At 56.8% G+C, this 23,962-nt stretch overlaps 1 protein-coding gene across 1 annotated transcript in view; it reads left to right on the forward strand.

Moving 5' to 3' along the window:
• The window catches only part of vps45 (vacuolar protein sorting 45 homolog), a 123,629-nt gene that overhangs the window by 73,893 nt on the left and 25,774 nt on the right, over nt 1-23,962 (forward strand). Inside the window, exons 12-13 of the mRNA XM_087984958.1 lie at nt 11,189-11,296; nt 13,579-13,700. Of these exons, the coding sequence (XP_087841084.1) occupies nt 11,189-11,296; nt 13,579-13,700 (230 nt within the window). The remainder of the gene's footprint in view (nt 1-11,188; nt 11,297-13,578; nt 13,701-23,962) is intronic.

A 23,962-nucleotide genomic window follows, 5' to 3' on the forward strand; every position in this document is an offset into this window, starting at 1 on the left:
ACACTGGGGTACAGTACATGGTGGGGACAGGTCTGTCACTGTATAACACTGGGTTAGAGTACTGGTGGGGACAGGTCTGTCACTGTATAACACTGGGTTAGAGTAACTGGTGGGGACAGGTCTGTCTCTGTATAACACTGGGGTACAGCACTGGTGGGGACAGGTCTGTCTCTGTATAACACTGGGGTACAGTACTGGAGGGGACAGGTCCGTCACTGTATAACACTGGGATACAGTACTGGTGGGGGACAGGTCTGTCACTGTATAACACTGGGTTAGAGTAACTGGTGGGGACAGGTCTGTCACTGTATAACACTGGGTTAGAGTAACTGGTGGGGACAGGTCTGTCACTGTATAACACTGGGGTACAGTACTGGTGGGGATAGGTCTGTCACTGTATAACACTGGGGTACGGTACTGGTGGGGACAGGTCTGTCTCTGTATAACACTGGGGTACAGTACTGGTGGGGACAGGTCTGTCACTGTATAACACTGGGTTAGAGTAACTGGTGGGGACAGGTCTGTCACTGTATAACACTGGGGTACAGTACTGGTGGGGATAGGTCTGTCACTGTATAACACTGGGGTACGGTACTGGTGGGGACAGGTCTGTCTCTGTATAACACTGGGGTACAGTACATGGTGGGGACAGGTCTGTCACTGTATAACACTGGGTTAGAGTACTGGTGGGGACAGGTCTGTCACTGTATAACACTGGGTTAGAGTAACTGGTGGGGACAGGTCTGTCTCTGTATAACACTGGGGTACAGCACTGGTGGGGACAGGTCTGTCTCTGTATAACACTGGGGTACAGTACTGGAGGGGACAGGTCCGTCACTGTATAACACTGGGGTACAGTACTGGTGGGGACAGGTCTGTCACTGTATAACACTGGGTTAGAGTAACTGGTGGGGACAGGTCTGTCACTGTATAACACTGGGGTACAGTCCTGGTGGGGGACAGGTCTGTCACTGTATAACACTGGGATACAGTACTGGTGGGGGACAGGTCTGTCACTGTATAACACTGGGTTAGAGTAACTGGTGGGGACAGGTCTGTCACTGTATAACACTGGGTTAGAGTAACTGGTGGGGACAGGTCTGTCACTGTATAACACTGGGTTAGAGTAACTGGTGGGGACAGGTCTGTCACTGTATAATACTGGGATACAGTACTGGTGGGGGACAGGTCTATCACTGTATAACACTGGGTTAGAGTAACTGGTGGGGACAAGTCTGTCACTGTGTAACACTGGGTACAGTACTGTTGGGGACAGGTCTGTCTCTGTATAACACTGGGGTACAGTCCTGGTGGGGGACAGGTCTGTCACTGTACAACACTGGGATACAGTACTGGTGGGGGACAGGTCTGTCACTGTATAACACTGGGGTACAGCACTGGTGGGGACAGGTCTGTCACTGTCTAACACTGGGGTACAGTACTGGTGGGGGACAGGTCTGCCACTGTATGACACTGGGGTACAGTACTGGTGGGGACAGGTCTGTCTCTGTATAACACTGGGTTAGAGTAACTGGTGGGGACAGGTCTGTCACTGTATAACACTGGGGTACAGTCCTGGTGGGGGACACGTCTGTCACTGTATAACACTGGGATACAGTACTGGTGGGGGACAGGTCTATCACTGTATAACACTGGGTTAGAGTAACTGGTGGGGACAAGTCTGTCACTGTATAACACTGGGTTAGAGTAACTGGTGGGGACAGGTCTGTCACTGTATAACACTGGGGTACAGTCCTGGTGGGGGACAGGTCTGTCACTGTATAACACTGGGATACAGTACTGGTGGGGGACAGGTCTATCACTGTATAACACTGGGTTAGAGTAACTGGTGGGGACAAGTCTGTCACTGTATAACACTGGGTTAGAGTAACTGGTGGGGACAGGTCTGTCACTGTGTAACACTGGGTACAGTACTGTTGGGGACAGGTCTGTCTCTGTACAACACTGGGATACAGTACTGGTGGGGGACAGGTCTGTCACTGTATAACACTGGGGTACAGCACTGGTGGGGACAGGTCTGTCACTGTCTAACACTGGGGTACAGTACTGGTGGGGGACAGGTCTGCCACTGTATGACACTGGGGTACAGTACTGGTGGGGACAGGTCTGTCTCTGTATAACACTGGGGTACAGTACTGGTGGGGACAGGTCTGTCACTGTATAACACTGGGGTACAGTCCTGGTGGGGACAGGTCTGTCACTGTATAACACTGGGGTACAGTACTGGTGGGGACAGGTCTGTCACTGTATAACACTGGGGTACAGTACTGGTGGGGACAGGTCTGTCACTGTAACACTGGGGTACAGTACTGGTGGGGACAGGTCTGTCACTGTATTACACTGGGGTACAGTACTGGTGGGGACAGGTCTATCCCTGTGTAACACTGGGGTACGGTTCTGGTGTGGACAGGTCTGTCCCTGTCTAACACTGAGGTAGAGTACTGGTGTGGACAGGTCTGTCCCTGTGTAACACTGGGATCCAGTACTGGTGGGGACAGGTCTGTCCCTGTGTAACACTGGGGTACAGAACTGGTGGGGACAGGTCAGTCACTGTGTAACACTGGGATACAGTACTGGTGGGGGACAGGTCTGTCTCTGTATAACACTAGGGTACAGTCCTGGTGGGGGACAGGTCTGTCTCTATATAACACTGGGGTACAGTCCTGGTGGGGACAGGTCTGTCCCTGTATAACACTGGGGTACAGTACTGGTGGGGACAGGTCTGTCACTGTGTAACACTGGGGTACAGTACTGGTGGGGACAGGTCTGTCCCTGTATAACACTGGGGTACAGTACTGGTGGGGACAGGTCTGTCTCTATATAACACTGGGGTACAGTCCTGGTGGGGACAGGTCTGTCACTGTATAACACTGGGTTAGAGTACTGGTGGGGACAGGTCTGTCACTGTATAACACTGGGGTACAGTACTGGTGGGGACAGGTCTGTCCCTGTATAACACTGGGGTACAGTACTGGTGGGTGACAGGTCTGTCACTGTATAACACTGGGGTACAGTACTGGTGGGGACAGGTCTGTCCCTGTATAACACTGGGGTACAGTACTGGTGGGGACAGGTCTATCACTGTATAACACTGGGGTACAGTACTGGTGGGGACAGGTCTGTCACTGTATAACACTGGGGTACAGTACAGGTGGGGACAGGTCTGTCCCTGTGTAACACTGGGGTACAGTACTGGTGGGGTACAGGTCTGTCACTGTATAACACTGGGGTACAGTACTGGTGGGGACAGGTCTGCCACTGTATAACACTGGGGTACGGTACTGGTGGGGACAGGTCTGTCACTGTATAACACTGGGGTACAGTACTGGTGGGGACAGGTCTGTCCCTGTATAACACTGGGGTACAGTACAGGTGGGGACAGGTCTGTCACTGTATAACACTGGGGTTTACAGTACTGGTGGGAGACAGGTCTGTCACTGTATAACACTGGGGTACAGTACTGGTGGGGACAGGTCTGTCACTGTATAACACTGGGGTACAGTACTGGTGGGGACAGGTCTGTCACTGTGTAACACTGGGGTACAGTACTGGTGGGGACAGGTCTGTCACTGTGTAACACTGGGGTACAGTACTGGTGGGGACAGGTCTGTCACTGTATAACACTGGGGTACAGTACTGGTGGGGACAGGTCTGTCACTGTGTAACACTGGGATACAGTACTGGTGGGAGACACGTCTGTCACTGTATAACACTGGAGTACAGTACAGGTGGGGACAGGTCTGTCCCTGTATAACACTGGGGTACGGTACTGGTGGGGACAGGTCTGTCCCTGTATAACACTGGGGTACAGTACTGGTGGGGACAGGTCTGTCCCTGTATAACACTGGGGTACAGTACTGGTGGGGCCAGGTCTGTCACTGTATAACACTGGGGTACGGTACTGGTGGGGACAGGTCTGTCTCTGTATCACACTGGGGTACAGTACTGGTGGGGACAGGTCTGTCAGTGTATAACACTGGGGTACAGTACTGGTGGGGACAGGTCTGTCACTGTATAACACTGGGGTACAGTACTGGTGGGGACAGGTCTGTCACTGTATAACACTGGGGTACGGTACTGGTGGGGCCAGGTCTGCCACTGTATAACACTGGGGTACAGTACTGGTGGGGACAGGTCCGTCCCTGTATAACACTGGGGTACAGTACTGGAGGGGACAGGTCTGTCCCTGTATAACACTGGGGTACAGTACTGGTGGGGACAGGTCTGTCACTGTATAACACTGGGATACAGTACTGGTGGGGACAGGTCTGTCACTGTATAACACTGGAATACAGTACTGGTGGGGACAGGTCTGTCACTGTATAACACTGGGTACAGTACTGGTGGGGGACAGGTCTGTCACTGTATAACACTGGGGTACAGTACTGGTGGGGACAGGTCTGTCACTGTATAACACTGGGATACAGTACTGGTGGGGACAGGTCTGTCACTGTATAACACTGGGGTACAGTACTGGTGGGGACAGGTCTGTCACTGTATAACACTGGGGTACAGTACTGGTGGGGACAGGTCTATCACTGTATAACACTGGGGTACAGTACTGGAGGGGACAGGTCTGTCCCTGTATAACACTGGGGTACAGTACTGGTGGTGAACAGGTCTGTCACTGTATAACACTGGGGTACAGTACTGGTGGGGACAGGTCTGTCCCTGTATAACACTGGGGTACAGTACTGGTGGGGACAGGTCTGTCACTGTATAACACTGGGGTACAGTACTGGTGGGGACAGGTCTGTCACTGTATAACACTGGGGTACAGTACAGGTGGGGACAGGTCTGTCCCTGTATAACATTGGGGTACAGTACTGGTGGGGTACAGGTCTGTCACTGTATAACACTGGGGTACAGTACTGGTGGGGACAGGTCTGTCCCTGTATAACACTGGCGTACAGTACTGGTGGGGACAGGTCTGTCACTGTGTAACACTGGGATACAGTACTGGTGGGGGACAGGTCTGTCCCAGTATAACCCTGGGGTACAGTACTGGTGGGAGACAGGTCTGTCACTGTATAACACTGGGGTACAGTACTGGTGGGGACAGGTCTGTCCCTGAACAACACTGGGGTACAGGACTGGTGGGGACAGGTCTGTCACTGTATAACACTGGGGTACAGTACTGGTGGGAGACAGGTCTGTCACTGTATAACACTGGGGTACAGTACTGGTGGGAGACAGGTCTGTCACTGTATAACACTGGGGTACAGTACTGGTGGGGACAGGTCTGTCACTGTAACACTGGGGTACAGTACTGGTAGGGACAGGTCTGTCACTGTATAACACTGGGGTACAGTACTGGTGAGGACAGGTCTGTCACTGTACAACACTGGGATACAGTCCTGGTGGGGACAGGTCTGTCACTGTATAACACTGGGGTACAGTACTGGTGGGGACAGGTCTGTCACTGTATAACACTGGGGTACAGTACTGGTGGGGACAGGTCTGTCACTGTATAACACTGGGGTACAGTACTGGTGAGGACAGGTCTGTCACTGTACAACACTGGGATACAGTCCTGGTGGGAGACAGGTCTGTCACTGTATAACACTGGGGTACAGTACTGGTGGGGACAGGTCTGTCACTGTATAACACTGGGGTACAGTACTGGTGAGGACAGGTCTGTCACTGTACAACACTGGGATACAGTCCTGGTGGGAGACAGGTCTGTCACTGTATAACACTGGGGTACAGTACTGGTGGGAGACAGGTCTGTCACTGTATAACACTGGGGTACAGTACTGGTGGGGACAGGTCTGTCTCTGTATAACACTGGGATACAGTACTGGTGGGGACTGGTCTGTCACTGTACAACACTGGGGTACAGCACTGGTGGGGACAGGTCTGTCTCTGTATAACACTGGGGTACAGTACTGGTGGGGACAGGTCTGTCACTGTATAACACTGGGTTAGAGTAACTGGTGGGGACAGGTCTGTCACTGTGTAACACTGGAGTACAGTACTGGTGGGGACAGGTCTGTCTCTGTATAACACTGGGGTACAGCACTGGTGGGGACAGGTCTGTCTCTGTATAACACTGGGGTACAGTACTGGAGGGGACAGGTCCGTCACTGTATAACACTGGGGTACAGTACTGGTGGGGACAGGTCTGTCACTGTATAACACTGGGTTAGAGTACTGGTGGGGACAGGTCTGTCACTGTATTACACTGGGTTAGAGTAACTGGTGGGGACAGGTCTGTCACTGTATAACACTGGGGTACAGTACTGGTGGGGACAGGTCTGTCTCTGTATAACACTGGGGTACAGCACTGGTGGGGACAGGTCTGTCTCTGTATAACACTGGGGTACGGTACTGGTGGGGACAGGTCTGTCCCTGTATAACACTGGGGTACAGTACTGGGTGGGGACAGGTCTGTCACTGTATAACACTGGGTTAGAGTACTGGTGGGGACAGGTCTGTCACTGTATAACACTGGGGTACAGTACTGGTGGGGGACAGGTCTGTCCCTGTATTACATTGGGGTACAGTACTGGTGGGGTACAGGTCTGTCACTGTATAACACTGGGGTACAGTACAGGTGGGGACAGGTCTGTCCCTGTATAACACTGAGGTACAGTACTGGTGGGGGACAGGTCTGTCACTGTATAACACTGGGTTAGAGTAACTGGTGGGGACAGGTCTGTCACTGTATAACACTGGGTTAGAGTAACTGGTGGGGACAGGTCTGTCACTGTATAACACTGGGGTACAGTCCTGGTGGGGGACAGGTCTGTCACTGTATAACACTGGGATACAGTACTGGTGGGGGACAGGTCTGTCACTGTATAACACTGGGTTAGAGTAACTGGTGGGGACAGGTTTGTCACTGTATAACACTGGGTTAGAGTAACTGGTGGGGACAGGTCTGTCACTGTATAACACTGGGTTAGAGTAACTGGTGGGGACAGGTCTGTCACTGTATAACACTGGAGTACAGTACTGGTGGGGGACAGGTCTGTCACTGTATAATACTGGGATACAGTACTGGTGGGGGACAGGTCTATCACTGTATAACACTGGGTTAGAGTAACTGGTGGGGACAAGTCTGTCACTGTATAACACTGGGTTAGAGTAACTGGTGGGGACAGGTCTGTCACTGTATAACACTGGGGTACAGTCCTGGTGGGGGACAGGTCTGTCACTGTATAATACTGGGATACAGTACTGGTGGGGGACAGGTCTATCACTGTATAACACTGGGTTAGAGTAACTGGTGGGGACAAGTCTGTCACTGTATAACACTGGGTTAGAGTAACTGGTGGGGACAGGTCTGTCACTGTGTAACACTGGGTACAGTACTGTTGGGGACAGGTCTGTCTCTGTATAACACTGGGGTACAGTCCTGGTGGGGGACAGGTCTGTCACTGTACAACACTGAGATACAGTACTGGTGGGGGACAGGTCTGTCACTGTATAACACTGGGGTACAGCACTGGTGGGGACAGGTCTGTCACTGTCTAACACTGGGGTACAGCACTGGTGGGGACAGGTCTGTCACTGTCTAACACTGGGGTACAGTACTGGTGGGGACAGGTCTGTCCTTGTATAACACTGGGGTACAGTCCTGGTGGGGCCAGGTCTGTCCCTGTATAACACTGGGGTACAGTACTGGTGGGGACAGGTCTGTCACTGTATAACACTGGGGTACAGTACTGGTGGGGACAGGTCTGTCCCTGTGTAATACTGGGGTACGGTTCTGGTGTGGACAGGTCTGTCACTGTATAACACTGGGTTAGAGTAACTGGTGGGGACAGGTCTGTCACTGTATAACACTGGAGTACAGTACTGGTGGGGGACAGGTCTGTCACTGTATAATACTGGGATACAGTACTGGTGGGGGACAGGTCTATCACTGTATAACACTGGGTTAGAGTAACTGGTGGGGACAAGTCTGTCACTGTATAACACTGGGTTAGAGTAACTGGTGGGGACAGGTCTGTCACTGTATAACACTGGGGTACAGTCCTGGTGGGGGACAGGTCTGTCACTGTATAATACTGGGATACAGTACTGGTGGGGGACAGGTCTATCACTGTATAACACTGGGTTAGAGTAACTGGTGGGGACAAGTCTGTCACTGTATAACACTGGGTTAGAGTAACTGGTGGGGACAGGTCTGTCACTGTGTAACACTGGGTACAGTACTGTTGGGGACAGGTCTGTCTCTGTATAACACTGGGGTACAGTCCTGGTGGGGGACAGGTCTGTCACTGTACAACACTGAGATACAGTACTGGTGGGGGACAGGTCTGTCACTGTATAACACTGGGGTACAGCACTGGTGGGGACAGGTCTGTCACTGTCTAACACTGGGGTACAGCACTGGTGGGGACAGGTCTGTCACTGTCTAACACTGGGGTACAGTACTGGTGGGGACAGGTCTGTCCTTGTATAACACTGGGGTACAGTCCTGGTGGGGACAGGTCTGTCCCTGTATAACACTGGGGTACAGTACTGGTGGGGACAGGTCTGTCACTGTATAACACTGGGGTACAGTACTGGTGGGGACAGGTCTGTCCCTGTGTAATACTGGGGTACGGTTCTGGTGTGGACAGGTCTGTCCCTGTCTAACACTGAGGTATAGTACTGGTGTGGAGAAAGTGAGGTCTGCAGATGCTGGAGATCAAAGTTGAAACTTTATTGCTGGAACAGCACAGCAGGTCAGGCAGCATCCAGGGAACAGGAGATTCGACGTTTCGGGCACAGGCCCTTCCTCAGGAAAAGGGCTAGGAAAGGGCCTGTGCCCGAAACGTCGAATCTCCTGTTCCCTGGATGCTGCCTGACCTGCTGTGCTGTTCCAGCAATAAAGTTTCAACAGAGTACTGGTGTGGACAGGTCTGTCCCTGTGTAACACTGGGATCCAGTACTGGTGGGGACAGGTCTGTCCCTGTGTAACACTGGGGTACAGAACTGGTGGGGACTGGTCAGTCACTGTGTAACACTGGGTACAGTACTGGTGGGGACAGGTCTGTCTCTGTATAACACGAGGGTACAGTCCTGGTGGGGGACAGGTCTGTCACTGTACAACACTGGGATACAGTACTGGTGGGGGACAGGTCTGTCACTGTAACACTGGGGTACAGTACTGGTGGGGACAGGTCTGTCCCTATATAACACTGGGGTACAGTACTGGTGGGAACAGGTCTGTCCCTGTGTAACACTGGGGTACAGTACTGGTGGGGTACAGGTCTGTCACTGTATAACACTGGGGTACAGTACTGGTGGGGACAGGTCTGTCACTGTATAACACTGGGATACAGTACTGGTGGGGACAGGTCTGTCACTGTATAACACTGGGGTACAGTACTGGTGGGGACAGGTCTGTCACTGTATAACACTGGTGTACAGTACTGAGTGGGGACAGGTCTGTCCCTGTGTAACACTGGGGTACAGTACTGGTGGGGCCAGGTCTGTCACTGTATAACACTGGGGTACAGTACTGGTGGGGACAGGTCTGTCACTGTGTAACACTGGGGTACAGTACTGGTGGGGGACAGGTCTGTCACTGTACAACACTGGTGTACAGCACTGGTGGGGACAGGTCTGTCACTGTCTAACACTGGGGTACAGTACAGGTGGGGGACAGATCTGCCACTGTATGACACTGGGGTACAGTACTGGTGGGGACAGGTCTGTCTCTGTATAACACTGGGGTACAGTACTGGTGGGGACAGGTCTGTCACTGTAACACTGGGGTACAGTACTGGTGGGGACAGGTCTGTCCCTGTATAACACTGGGGTACAGTACTGGTGGGAACAGGTTTGTCCCTGTGTAACACCGGGGTACAGTACTGGTGGGGACAGGTCTGTCCCTGTATAACACTGGGGTACAGTACTGGTGGGGACAGGTCTGTCTCTGTATAACACTGGGGTACAGTACTGGTGGGGACAGGTCTGTCTCTGTGTAACACCGGGGTACAGTATTGGTGGGGACAGGTCTGTCACTGTGTAACACTGGGATACAGTACTGGTGGGGACTGGTCTGTTACTGTATAACACTGGGGTACAGTACTGGTGGGGACAGGCCTGTCACTGTATAACACTGGGGTACAGTACTGGTGGGGACAGGTCTGTCACTGTATAACACTGGGATACAGTACTGGTGGGGACAGGTCTGTCACTGTATAACACTGGGGTACAGTACTGGTGGGGACAGGTCTGTCACTGTATAACACTGGGGTACAGTACTGGTGGGGACAGGTCTGTCACTGTATAACACTGGGGTACAGTACTGGTGGGGACAGGTCTGTCACTGTATAACACTGGGGTACAGTACTGGTGGGGACAGGTCTGTTACTGTGTAACACTGGGGTACAGTACTGGTTGGGACAGGTCTGTCCCTGTATAACACTGGGGTACAGTACAGGTGGGGACAGGTCTGTCCCTGTATAACACTGGGGTACAGTACTGGTGGGGACAGGTCTGTCCCTGTATAACACTGGGGTACAGTACTGGTGGGGACAGGTCTGTCACTGTATAACACTGGGGTACAGTACTGGGTGGCGACAGGTCTGTCACTGTATAACACTGGGGTACATTACTGGTGGGGACAGGTCTGTCACTGTATAACACTGGGATACAGTACTGGTGGGGACAGGTCTGTCCCTGTATAACACTGGGGTACAGTACTGGTGGGAACAGGTTTGTCCCTGTGTAACACCGGGGTACAGTACTGGTGGGGACAGGTCTGTCTCTGTGTAACACCGGGGTACAGTATTGGTGGGGACAGGTCTGTCACTGTGTAACACTGGGATACAGTACTGGTGGGGACAGGTCTGTCACTGTATAACACTGGGGTACAGTACTGGAGGGAACGGGTCTGTCACTGTATAACACTGGGGTACAGTACTGGTGGGGACAGGTCTGTCACTGTGTAACACTGGGGTACAGTACTGGAGGGGACGGGTCTGTCACTGTATAACACTGGGGTACAGTACTGGTGGGGACAGGTCTGTCACTGTATAACACTGGGATACAGTACTGGTGGGGACAGGTCTGTCCCTGTATAACACTGGGGTACAGTACTGGTGGGGACAGGTCTGTCCGTGTGTAACACTGGAGACAGGCCTATGGGATAGCAGAGGTGGGGTTCCGTCTGTCAGTGTTGAGATTGTAAGCTCCTCTCTCTGTCCCAATAATTGTGTTCCAGTTAGTGTCGGTCGTTGTGGAATACGGCGGTAAACGAATCCGGGGAAGTGACCTGGTCACCACAAAGGATGCTGTTGCTATCACAAAGCAGTTCTTCAAAGGATTGAAGGTACAAGTGTGACATGTACCCTCACCCTGGGTGTGACTGACCCCTCACCCTCGGTGTGACTGACCCCTGACCCTCGGTGTGACTGATCCCTCACCCTCGGTGTGACTGACCCCTCACCCTCGGTGTGACTGACCCTTCACCCTCGGTGTGACTGACCCCTGACCCTCGGTGTGACATGTACCCTCACCCTGGGTGTACTGACCCCCGACCCTCGGTGTGACTGACCCCTCACCCTCGGAGTCACTGACCCCTCACCCTCGGTGTGACTGACCCTTCACCCTCGGTGTGACTGACCCCTGACCCTCGGTGTGACATGTACCCTCACCCTGGGTGTACTGACCCCCGACCCTCGGTGTGACTGACCCCTCACCCTCGGTGTGACTGACCCCTCACCCTGGGTGTGACTGACCCCTCACCCTGGGTGTGACTGACCCCTCCCCCTCGGTGTGACTGACCCCTCCCCCTCGGAGTGACTGACCCCTCCCCCTCGGAGTCACTGACCCCTCACCCTCAGAGTGACAGACCCCTCACCCTCGGAGTCACTGACCCCTCCCCCTCGGAGTGACTGACTCACCCTCGGTGTGACAGGAACCCTCACCCTCGGTGTGACTGACCCCTCACCCTGGGTGTGACTGACCCCTCACCCTGGGTGTGACTGACCCCTCCCCCTCGGTGTGACTGACCCCTCCCCCTCGGAGTGACTGACCCCTCCCCCTCGGAGTCACTGACCCCTCACCCTCAGAGTGACAGACCCCTCACCCTCGGAGTCACTGACCCCTCCCCCTCGGAGTGACTGACTCACCCTCGGTGTGACAGGAACCCTCACCCTCGGTGTGACTGACCCCTCACCCTCGGTGTGACTGACCCCTGACCCTCGGTGTGACTGACCCCTGACCCTCGGTGTGACTGACCCCTCACCCTCGGAGTGACTGACCCCTGACCCTCGGTGTGGCTGACCGCTCCCCCTCGGTGTGACTGACCCCTCCCCCTCGGTGGGACTGACCCCTGACCCTCTGTGTGACTGACCCCTGACCCTTGGTGTGACTGATTCCTCCCCCTCGGTGTGACTGACCCCTGACCCTCGATGTGACTGACCCCTCCCCCTCGGTCTGACTGACCCCTGACCCTCGATGAGACTGACCCCTCCCCCTCGGTCTGACTGACCCCTGACGCTCGATGTGACTGACCCCTCTCCCTCGGTGTGACTGACCCCTGACCCTCAGTGTGACTGACCTTACTCCTCGGAGTGACTGACCCCTCCCCCTTGGAGTGACTGACCCCTCCCCCTTGGAGTGACTGACCCCTCCCCCTTGGAGTGACTGACTCCTGACCCTCGGAGTGACTGACCCCTGACCCTCGGAGTGACTGACCCCTCCACCTCCGTGTGACTGACCCCTGACCCTCGGTGTGACTGACCCCTCCCCTTCGGAGTGACTGACCCCTCCCCCTCTGTGTGACTGACCCCTCACCCTTGGAGTGACTGATCCCTCCCCCTCGTTGTGACTGACCCCTGACCCTCGGAGTGACTGACCCCTGACCCTCGGAGTGACTGACCCCTGACCCTCAGTGACTGACCCTTGACCCTTGGTCTGACTGACCCCTGACCCTTGGTGGGACTGACGCCTCCCCCTCGGTGTGACTGACGCCTCCCCTTCGGTGTGACTGACCCCTCCCCCTCGGTGTGACTGACCCCTCCCCCTCGGTGTGACTGCCCCCTCACCCTCGGTGTGATTGCCCCCTGACCCTTGGTGTGATTGCCCCCTGACCCTCAGTGGGACTGCCCCCTGACCCTCGGTGGGACTGACCCCTGACCATCTGTGTGACTGCCCCTTGACCCTCTGTGTGACTGACCCCTCCCCTTCGGTGTGACTGACCCTTGACCCTCAGTGTGACTGACCCCTCCCCCTCAGTGTGACTGACCTTTCACCCTCGGTGTGACTGACCCTTCACCTCGGAGTGACTGACCCCTCACCCTTGGTGTGACTGACCCCTGACCCCCTGTGTGACTGACCCCTCCCCCTTAAAGTGACTGACCCCTCCCCCTTAAAGTGACTGACCCCTCCCCCTCGGAGTGACTGACCCCTCCCCCTCGGAGTGACTGACCCCTCACCCTCAGAGTGACTGACCCCTCACCCTTGGTGTGACTGACCCCTCCCCCTCGGAGTGACTGACCCCTGACCCTCGGTGTGACTGACCCCTGACCCTCGGTGTGACTGCACCCTGAGGAGACGCAGTAGGATTGACCGAGGGGGGGACAGTAACATGTTGCCTTTTGTGTATAGGGAATAGAAAATGTCTACACCCAACACCAGCCCCTGCTGCAGGACAGCCTGGACCAGCTGATTAAAGGGAAGCTGAGGGACAGTCAGTACCCATACCTTGGGCCGAGTACACTGCGAGACCGGTAAGGGGAGGCTGCTGGGGGTGGGGGGGGGGGAAGCACCACCCTGGGGACAGGCCTGCACATCGCTCACCGCTCACCGCTCTCCACACTGACTGGACAGGGAGGGGGAGGGGGACACCGTATCCCAGAGAGAGAGGGTCAGCCCCTTCAGGACAGGGAGGGAGGGGGACCCCGTACCCCAGAGAGAGAGGGTCAGCCCCTTCAGGAGGGGGAGGGGGACACCGTATCCCAGAGAGAGAGGGTCAGCCCCTTCAGGACAGGGAGGGGGACCCCGTACCCCAGAGAGAGATGGGTCAGCCCCTTCAGGACAGGGAGGGGGACCCCGTACCCCAGAGAGAGATGGGTCAGCCCCTTCAGGACAGGGAGGGAGACCCCGTACCCCAGTGAGAGAGGGTCAGCCCCTTCAGGAGGGGGAGGGGGACACCGTATCCCAGAGAGAGAGGGTCAGCCCCTTCAGGACAGGGAGGGGGACCCCGTACCCCAGAGAGAGAGGGTCAGCCCCTTCAGGAGAGGGAGGGGGACCCCGTACCCCAGAGAGAGAGGGTCAGCCCCTTCAGGACAGGGAGGGGGACCCCGTACCCGAGAGAGATGGGTCAGCCCCTTCAGGAGAGGGAGGGGGACCCCGTACCCCAGAGAGAGAGGGTCAGCTCCTTCAGGACAGGGAGGGGGACCCCGTACCCCAGAGAGAGAGGGTCAGCCCCTTCAGGACAGGGAGGGGGACCCCGAATCCCAGAGAGAGAGGGTCAGCCCCTTTAGGACAGGGAGGGGGACCCCGTACCCCAGAGAGAGAGGGTCAGCCCCTTCAGGACAGGGAGGGGGACCCCGTATCCCAGAGAGAGAGGGTCAGCCCCTTCAGGAGAGGCAGGGAGACCCCGTATCCCAGAGAGAGAGAGTCAGCCCCTTCAGGAGAGGCAGGGAGACCCCGTATCCCAGAGAGAGAGGGTCAGTCCCTTCAGGAGGGGCAGGGAGACCCCGTACCCCAGAGAGAGAGGGTCAGCCCCTTCAGGAGAGGGAAGGAGACCCCGTAACCCAGAGAGAGAGGGTCAGCCCCTTCAGGAGGGGCAGGGAGACCCCGTACCGCAGAGAGAGAGGGTCAGCCCCTTCAGGAGGGGGAGGGAGACCCCGTACCGCAGAGAGAGAGGGTCAGCCCCTTCAGGACGGGGAGGGAGACCCCGTACCCCAGTGAGAGAGGGTCAGCCCCTTCAGGAGAGGGAGGGAGACCCCGTACCCCAGTGAGAGAGGGTCAGCCCCTTCAGGACAGGGAGGGGGACCCCGTATCCCAGTGAGAGAGGGTCAGCCCCTTCAGGAGAGGGAGGGGGACCCCGTACCCCAGAGAGAGAGGGTCAGCCCCTTCAGGAGGGGGAGGGAGACCCTGTACCCCAGTGAGAGAGAGAGTTAGCCCCTTCTGGAGAGGGTGGGAGACCCTGTACCCCAGAGAGAGAGGGTCAGCCCCTTCAGGAGGGGGAGGGAGACCCTGTACCCCAGAGAGAGAGGGTCAGCCCCTTCAGGAGAGGGAGGGAGACCCCATACCCCAGTGAGAGTCAGCCCCTTCAGGAGAGGGTGGGAGACCCTGTACCCCAGTGAGAGAGGGTCAGCCCCTTCAGGAGGGGGAGGGAGACCCTGTACCCCAGTGAGAGAGAGAGTCAGCCCCTTCAGGAGGGGGAGGGAGACCCTGTACCCCAGTGAGAGAGAGAGTTAGCCCCTTCAGGAGAGGGAGGGAGACCCCGTACCCCAGAGAGAGAGGGTCAGCCCCTTCAGGAGAGGGAGGGAGACCCCGTACCCCAGTGAGAGAGGGTCAGCCCCTTCAGGAGGGGCAGGGAGACCCTGTACCCCAGTGAGAGAGAGTCAGCCCCTTCAGGACTGGGAGGGAGACCCCGTGCCCCAGAGAGAGAGAGTCAGCCCCTTCAGGTGGGGGAGGGAGACCCCGTACCCCAGAGAGAGAGAGTCAGCCCCTTCAGGACAGGGAGGGAGACCCCGTACCCCAGTGAGAGAGGGTCAGCCCCTTCAGGACAGGGAGGGAGACCCCGTACCCCAGTGAGAGAGGGTCAGCCCCTTCAGGAGGGGGAGGGGGACCCCGTACCCCAGTGAGAGAGGGTCAGCCCCTTCAGGACGGGGAGGGAGACCCCGTACACCAGAGAGAGAGGGTCAGCCCCTCCAGGAGGGGGAGGGTGACCCCGTACCCCAGTGAGAGAGGGTCAGCCCCTTCAGGACAGGGAGGGAGACCCTGTATCCCAGAGAGAGAGGGTCAGCCCCTTCAGGAGAGGGAGGGAGACCCCGTACCCCAGAGAGAGAGGGTCAGCCCCTTCAGGAGAGGGAGGGAGACCCCGTACCCCAGTGAGAGAGGGTCAGCCCCTTCAGGAGGGGCAGGGAGACCCCGTACCCCAGTGAGAGAGGGTCAGCCCCTTCAGGAGGGGCAGGGAGACCCTGTATCCCAGTGAGAGAGAGAGAGAGTCAGCCCCTTCAGGACGGGGAGGGAGACCCCGCACCCCAGAGAGAGAGGGTCAGCCCCTTCAGGAGAGGGAGGGAGACCCCGTACCCCAGAGAGAGAGTCAGCCCCTACAGGACAGGGAGGGGGACCCCGAATCCCAGTGAGAGAGGGTCAGCCCCTTCAGGAGAGGGAGGGAGACCCCGTACCACAGTGAGAGAGGGTCAGTCCCTTCAGGAGGGGGAGGGAGACCCCGTGCCCCAGAGAGAGAGGGTCAGTCCCTTCAGGAGGGGGAGGGAGACCCCGTACCCCAGAGAGAGAGGGACAGCCCCTCCAGGAGGGGGAGGGTGACCCCGTACCCCAGTGAGAGAGGGTCAGCCCCTTCAGGACAGGGAGGGAGACCCCGTACGCCAGTGAGAGAGAGGGTCAGCCCCTTCAGGACAGGGAGGGAGACCCTGTATCCCAGAGAGAGAGGGTCAGCCCCTTCAGGAGAGGGAGGGAGACCCCGTACCCCAGAGAGAGAGGGTCAGCCCCTTCAGGAGGGGGAGGGGGACCCCGTACCCCAGAGAGAGAGGGTCAGCCCCTTCAGGACAGGGAGGGAGACCCCGTACGCCAGTGAGAGAGAGGGTCAGCCCCTTCAGGACGGGGAGGGAGACCCCGTACCCCAGAGAGAGAGAGTCAGTCCCTTCAGGAGAGGGAGGGGGACCCCGTACCCCAGAGAGAGAGGGTCAGCCCCTTCAGGACGGGGAGGGTGACCCCGTACCCCAGAGAGAGAGGGTCAGCCCCTTCAGGAGGGGGAGGGAGACCCCGTACCCCATAGAGAGAGGGTCAGCCCCTTCAGGACGGGGAGGGTGACCCCGTACCCCAGAGAGAGAGGGTCAGCCCCTTCAGGAGGGGGAGGGAGACCCCGTACCCCAGAGAGAGAGGGTCAGCCCCTTCAGGAGGGGGAGGGAGACCCCGTACCCCAGAGAGAGAGGGTCAGCCCCTTCAGGACAGGGAGGGAGACCCCGTACCCCAGTGAGAGAGAGGGTCAGCCCCTTCAGGACGGGGAGGGAGACCCCGTACCCCAGAGAGAGAGGGTCAGCCCCTTCAGGACAGGGAGGGGGACCCCGTACCCCAGTGAGAGAGAGGGTCAGCCCCTTCAGGACAGGGAGGGGGACCCCATACCCCAGAGAGAGTGGGTCAGCCCCTTCAGGACAGGGAGGGGGACCCCGTACCCCAGTGAGAGAGAGTCAGCCCCTTCAGGACTAGGAGGGAGACCCCGTACCCCAGAGAGAGAGAGGGTCAGTCCCTTCAGGACGGGGAGGGAGACCCCGTATCCCAGAGAGAGAGGGTCAGCCTCTTCAGGACAGGGAGGGAGACCCCGTACCCCAGAGAGAGAGGGTCAGCCCCTTCAGGAGGGGCAGGGAGACCCCGTACCCCAGTGAGAGAGGGTCAGTCCGTTCAGGAGGGGCAGGGAGACCCCGTACCCCAGAGAGAGAGGGTCAGCCCCTTCAGGAGAGGGAGGGAGACCCCATACCCCAGAGAGAGAGGGTCAGCCCCTTCAGGAGAGGGAGGGAGACCCCAGCTTTGCGGTGAAAGCACAGTTTCTGTTTCGGGTCCTGTGAGGTGTTCTGGAGAAGGGCTTAGTATTACTGTCCCTCAGACCTCCCCTGATTCTCCTGGAGAAGGGCTCAGTATTACTGTCCCTCAGACCTCCCCTGATTCTCCTGGAGAAGGGCTCAGTATTACTGTCCCTCAGACCTCCCCTGATTCTCCTGGAGAAGGGCTCAGTATTACTGTCCCTCAGACCTCCCCTGATTCTCCTGGAGAAGGGCTCAGTATTACTGTCCCTCAGACCTCCCCTGATTCTCCTGGAGAAGGGCTCAGTATTACTGTCCCTCAGACCTCCCCTGATTCTCCTGGAGAAGGGCTCAGTATTACTGTCCCTCAGACCTCCCCTGATTCTCCTGGAGAAGGGCTCAGTATTACTGTCCCTCAGACCTCCCCTGATTCTCCTGGAGATGGGCTCAGTATTACTGTCCCTCAGACCTCCCCTGATTCTCCTGGAGAAGGGCTCAGTATTACTGTCCCTCAGACCTCCCCTGATTCTCCTGGAGAAGGGCTCAGTATTACTGTCCCTCAGACCTCCCCTGATTCTCCTGGAGAAGGGCTCAGTATTACTGTCCCTCAGACCTCCCCTGATTCTCCTGGAGAAGGGCTCAGTATTACTGTCCCTCAGACCTCCCCTGATTCTCCTGGAGAAGGGCTCAGTATTACTTTCCCTCAGACCTCCCCTGATTCTCCTGGAGAAGGGCTCAGTATTACTTTCCCTCAGACCTCCCCTGATTCTCCTGGAGAAGGGCTCAGTATTACTGTCCCTCAGACCTCCCCTGATTCTCCTGGAGAAGGGCTCAGTATTACTGTCCCTCAGACCTCCCCTGATTCTCCTGGAGAAGGGCTCAGTATTACTGTCCCTCAGACCTCCCCTGATTCTCCTGGAGAAGGGCTCAGTATTACTGTCCCTCAGACCTCCCCTGATTCTCCTGGAGAAGGGCTCAGTATTACTGTCCCTCAGACCTCCCCTGATTCTCCTGGAGAAGGGCTCAGTATTACTGTCCCTCAGACCTCCCCTGATTCTCCTGGAGAAGGGCTCAGTATTACTGTCCCTCAGACCTCCCCTGATTCTCCTGGAGAAGGGCTCAGTATTACTTTCCCTCAGACCTCCCCTGATTCTCCTGGAGAAGGGCTCAGTATTACTGTCCCTCAGACCTCCCCTGATTCTCCTGGAGAAGGGCTCAGTATTACTGTCCCTCAGACCTCCCCTGATTCTCCTGGAGAAGGGCTCAGTATTACTGTCCCTCAGACCTCCCCTGATTCTCCTGGAGAAGGGCTCAGTATTACTGTCCCTCAGACCTCCCCTGATTCTCCTGGAGAAGGGCTCAGTATTACTGTCCCTCAGACCTCCCCTGATTCTCCTGGAGAAGGGCTCAGTATTACTGTCCCTCAGACCTCCCCTGATTCTCCTGGAGAAGGGCTCAGTATTACTGTCCCTCAGACCTCCCCTGATTCTCCTGGAGAAGGGCTCAGTATTACTGTCCCTCAGACCTCCCCTGATTCTCCTGGAGAAGGGCTCAGTATTACTGTCCCTCAGACCTCCCCTGATTCTCCTGGAGAAGGGCTCAGTATTACTGTCCCTCAGACCTCCCCTGATTCTCCTGGAGAAGGGCTCAGTATTACTGCCCCTCAGACCTCCCCTGATTCTCCTGGAGAAGGGCTCAGTATTACTGTCCCTCAGACCTCCCCTGATTCTCCTGGAGAAGGGCTCAGTATTACTTTCCCTCAGACCTCCCCTGATTCTCCTGGAGAAGGGCTCAGTATTACTGTCCCTCAGACCTCCCCTGATTCTCCTGGAGAAGGGCTCAGTATTACTGTCCCTCAGACCTCCCCTGATTCTCCTGGAGAAGGGCTCAGTATTACTGTCCCTCAGACCTCCCCTGATTCTCCTGGAGAAGGGCTCAGTATTACTGTCCCTCAGACCTCCCCTGATTCTCCTGGAGAAGGGCTCAGTATTACTGTCCCTCAGACCTCCCCTGATTCTCCTGGAGAAGGGCTCAGTATTACTGTCCCTCAGACCTCCCCTGATTCTCCTGGAGAAGGGCTCAGTATTACTGTCCCTCAGACCTCCCCTGATTCTCCTGGAGAAGGGCTCAGTATTACTGTCCCTCAGACCTCCCCTGATTCTCCTGGAGAAGGGCTCAGTATTACTGTCCCTCAGACCTCCCCTGATTCTCCTGGAGAAGGGCTCAGTATTACTGTCCCTCAGACCTCCCCTGATTCTCCTGGAGAAGGGCTCAGTATTACTGTCCCTCAGACCTCCCCTGATTCTCCTGGAGAAGGGCTCAGTATTACTGTCCCTCTGACCTCCCCTGATTCTCCTGGAGAAGGGCTCAGTATTACTGTCCCTCAGACCTCCCCTGATTCTCCTGGAGAAGGGCTCAGTATTACTGTCCCTCAGACCTCCCCTGATTCTCCTGGAGAAGGGCTCAGTATTACTGTCCCTCAGACCTCCCCTGATTCTCCTGGAGAAGGGCTCAGTATTACTGTCCCCCAGACCTCCCCTGATTCTCCTGGAGAAGGGCTCAGTATTACTGTCCCTCAGACCTCCCCTGATTCTCCTGGAGAAGGGCTCAGTATTACTGTCCCTCAGACCTCCCCTGATTCTCCTGGAGAAGGGCTCAGTATTACTGTCCCTCAGACCTCCCCTGATTCTCCTGGAGAAGGGCTCAGTATTACTGTCCCTCAGACCTCACCTGATTCTCCTGGAGAAGGGCTCAGTATTACTTTCCCTCAGACCTCCCCTGATTCTCCTGGAGAAGGGCTCAGTATTACTTTCCCTCAGACCTCCCCTGATTCTCCTGGAGAAGGGCTCAGTATTACTGTCCCTCAGACCTCCCCTGATTCTCCTGGAGAAGGGCTCAGTATTACTGTCCCTCAGACCTCCCCTGATTCTCCTGGAGAAGGGCTCAGTATTACTGTCCCTCAGACCTCCCCTGATTCTCCTGGAGAAGGGCTCAGTATTACTGTCCCTCAGACCTCCCCTGATTCTCCTGGAGAAGGGCTCAGTATTACTGTCCCTCAGACCTCCCCTGATTCTCCTGGAGAAGGGCTCAGTATTACTGTCCCTCAGACCTCCCCTGATTCTCCTGGAGAAGGGCTCAGTATTACTGTCCCTCAGACCTCCCCTGATTCTCCTGGAGAAGGGCTCAGTATTACTGTCCCTCAGACCTCCCCTGATTCTCCTGGAGAAGGGCTCAGTATTACTGTCCCTCAGACCTCCCCTGATTCTCCTGGAGAAGGGCTCAGTATTACTGTCCCTCAGACCTCCCCTGATTCTCCTGGAGAAGGGCTCAGTATTACTGTCCCTCAGACCTCCCCTGATTCTCCTGGAGAAGGGCTCAGTATTACTGTCCCTCAGACCTCCCCTGATTCTCCTGGAGAAGGGCTCAGTATTACTGTCCCTCAGACCTCCCCTGATTCTCCTGGAGAAGGGCTCAGTATTACTGTCCCTCAGACCTCCCCTGATTCTCCTGGAGAAGGGCTCAGTATTACTGTCCCTCAGACCTCCCCTGATTCTCCTGGAGAAGGGCTCAGTATTACTGTCCCTCAGACCTCCCCTGATTCTCCTGGAGAAGGGCTCAGTATTACTGTCCCTCAGACCTCCCCTGATTCTCCTGGAGAAGGGCTCAGTATTACTGTCCCTCAGACCTCCCCTGATTCTCCTGGAGAAGGGCTCAGTATTACTTTCCCTCAGACCTCCCCTGATTCTCCTGGAGAAGGGCTCAGTATTACTGTCCCTCAGACCTCCCCTGATTCTCCTGGAGAAGGGCTCAGTATTACTGTCCCTCAGACCTCCCCTGATTCTCCTGGAGAAGGGCTCAGTATTACTGTCCCTCAGACCTCCCCTGATTCTCCTGGAGAAGGGCTCAGTATTACTGTCCCTCAGACCTCCCCTGATTCTCCTGGAGAAGGGCTCAGTATTACTGTCCCTCAGACCTCCCCTGATTCTCCTGGAGAAGGGCTCAGTATTACTGTCCCTCAGACCTCCCCTGATTCTCCTGGAGAAGGGCTCAGTATTACTGTCCCTCATTACAGTTTGGTTCCATATTTGCAGCTTCTGCAGGTCTTTGCTTATTTCAGCCGATCGGAAAAAAAGGACTCTTTGTGTTAGTACAATTATTTAAAAATGCTTAGAGATCTGTATGAAAAACTGTCAATTAACCAAACAACCAGGGATGTCAGGAGAGGGTCGTAGCTGTTTTGGCAAGATTCCACAATCATTTTCATCGTTTTGCTATCACTGGATATCCTGTTCAATCGTTTATCCCTGTATACCTTGCACGGTGTTTCGTATTCCCTCTGTCTCTTTGGGTATAGGCTCTTTACTGTGACATTCACGCACTGACCCCCACTCCCTGTGTCTCTCCCACACTGACCCCCGCTCCCTGTGTCTCTCCCACACTGACCCCTGCTCCCTGTGTCTCTCCCACACTGACCCCTGCTCCCTGTGTCTCTCCCACACTGACCCCTGCTCTCCCACACTGACCCCTGCTCCCTGAGTCTCTCCCACACTGACCCCCACTCCCTGTGTCTCTCCCACACTGACCCCTGCTCCCTGTGTCTCTCCCACACTGACCCCTACTCCCTGTGTCTCTCCCACACTGACCCCTGCTCCCTGTGTCTCTCCCACACTGACCCCCGCTCCCTGTGTCTCTCCCACACTGACCCCCACTCCCTGTGTCTCTCCCACACTGACCCCCGCTCCCTGTGTCTCTCCCACACTGACCCCTGCTCCCTGTGTCTCTCCCACACTGACCCCTGCTCCCTGTGTCTCTCCCACACTGACCCCTGCTCTCCCACACTGACCCCTGCTCCCTGAGTCTCTCCCACACTGACCCCCACTCCCTGTGTCTCTCCCACACTGACCCCTGCTCCCTGTGTCTCTCCCACACTGACCCCTACTCCCTGTGTCTCTCCCACACTGACCCCCGCTCCCTGTGTGTCTCCCACACTGACCCCCGCTCCCTGTCTCTCCCACACTGACCCCTGCTCCCTGTGTCTCTCCCACACTGACCCCTGCTCTCCCACACTGACCCCTGCTCCCTGAGTCTCTCCCACACTGACCCCCACTCCCTGTGTCTCTCCCACACTGACCCCTGCTCCCTGTGTCTCTCCCACACTGACCCCTACTCCCTGTGTCTCTCCCACACTGACCCCCGCTCCCTGTGTGTCTCCCACACTGACCCCCACTCCCTGTGTGTCTCCCACACTGACCCCCGCTCCCTGTCTCTCCCACACTGACCCCTGCTCCCTGTGTCTCTCCCACACTGACACCTACTCCCTGTGTCTCTCCCACACTGACCCCCACTTCCTGTGTCTCTCCCACACTGACCCCTGCTCCCTGTGTCTCTCCCACACTGACCCCCACTCCCTGTGTGTCTCCCACACTGACCCCCGCTCCCTGTCTCTCCCACACTGACCCCCGCTCCCTGTCTCTCCCACACTGACCCCACTCCCTGTGTGTCTCCCACACTGACCCCCACTCCCTGTGTGTCTCCCACACTGACCCCCACTCCCTGTGTCTCTCCCACACTGACCCCCACTCCCTGTGTCTCTCCCACACTGACCCCCGCTCCCTGTCTCTCCCACACTGACCCCCGCTCCCTGTCTCTCCCACACTGACCCCCACTCCCTGTGTGTCTCCCACACTGACCCCCACTCCCTGTGTGTCTCCCACACTGACCCCCACTCCCTGTGTCTCTCCCACACTGACCCCCACTCCCTGTGTCTCTCCCACACTGACCCCTGCTCCCTGTGTCTCTCCCACACTGACCCCCGCTCCCTGTGTCTCTCCCACACTGACCCCTACTCCCTGTGTCTCTCCCACACTGACCCCCGCTCCCTGTGTCTCTCCCACACTGACCCCCACTCCCTGTGTCTCTCCCACACTGACCCCCACTCCCTGTGTCTCTCCCACACTGACCCCCACTCCCTGTGATCCTCCCACACTGACCCCTACTCCCTGTGTCTCTCCCACACTGACCCCTACTCCCTGTGTCTCTCCCACACTGACCCCCGCTCCCTGTGTCTCTCCCACACTGACCCCTGCTCCCTGTGTCTCTCCCACACTGACCCCTACTCCCTGTGTCTCTCCCACACTGACCCCTGCTCCCTGTGTCTCTCCCACACTGACCCCTACTCCCTGTGTCTCTCCCACACTGACCCCCGCTCCCTGCGTCTCTCCCACACTGACCCCTGCTCCCTGTGTCTCTCCCACACTGACCCCCGCTCCCTGAGT

This window comes from Chiloscyllium plagiosum, unplaced genomic scaffold (assembly GCF_037043375.1).
Source record: "Chiloscyllium plagiosum isolate Xiang-an unplaced genomic scaffold, Cpla_swu_hap1 HiC_scaffold_50, whole genome shotgun sequence".
NCBI classification, from domain to species: Eukaryota; Metazoa; Chordata; class Chondrichthyes; order Orectolobiformes; family Hemiscylliidae; genus Chiloscyllium; species Chiloscyllium plagiosum.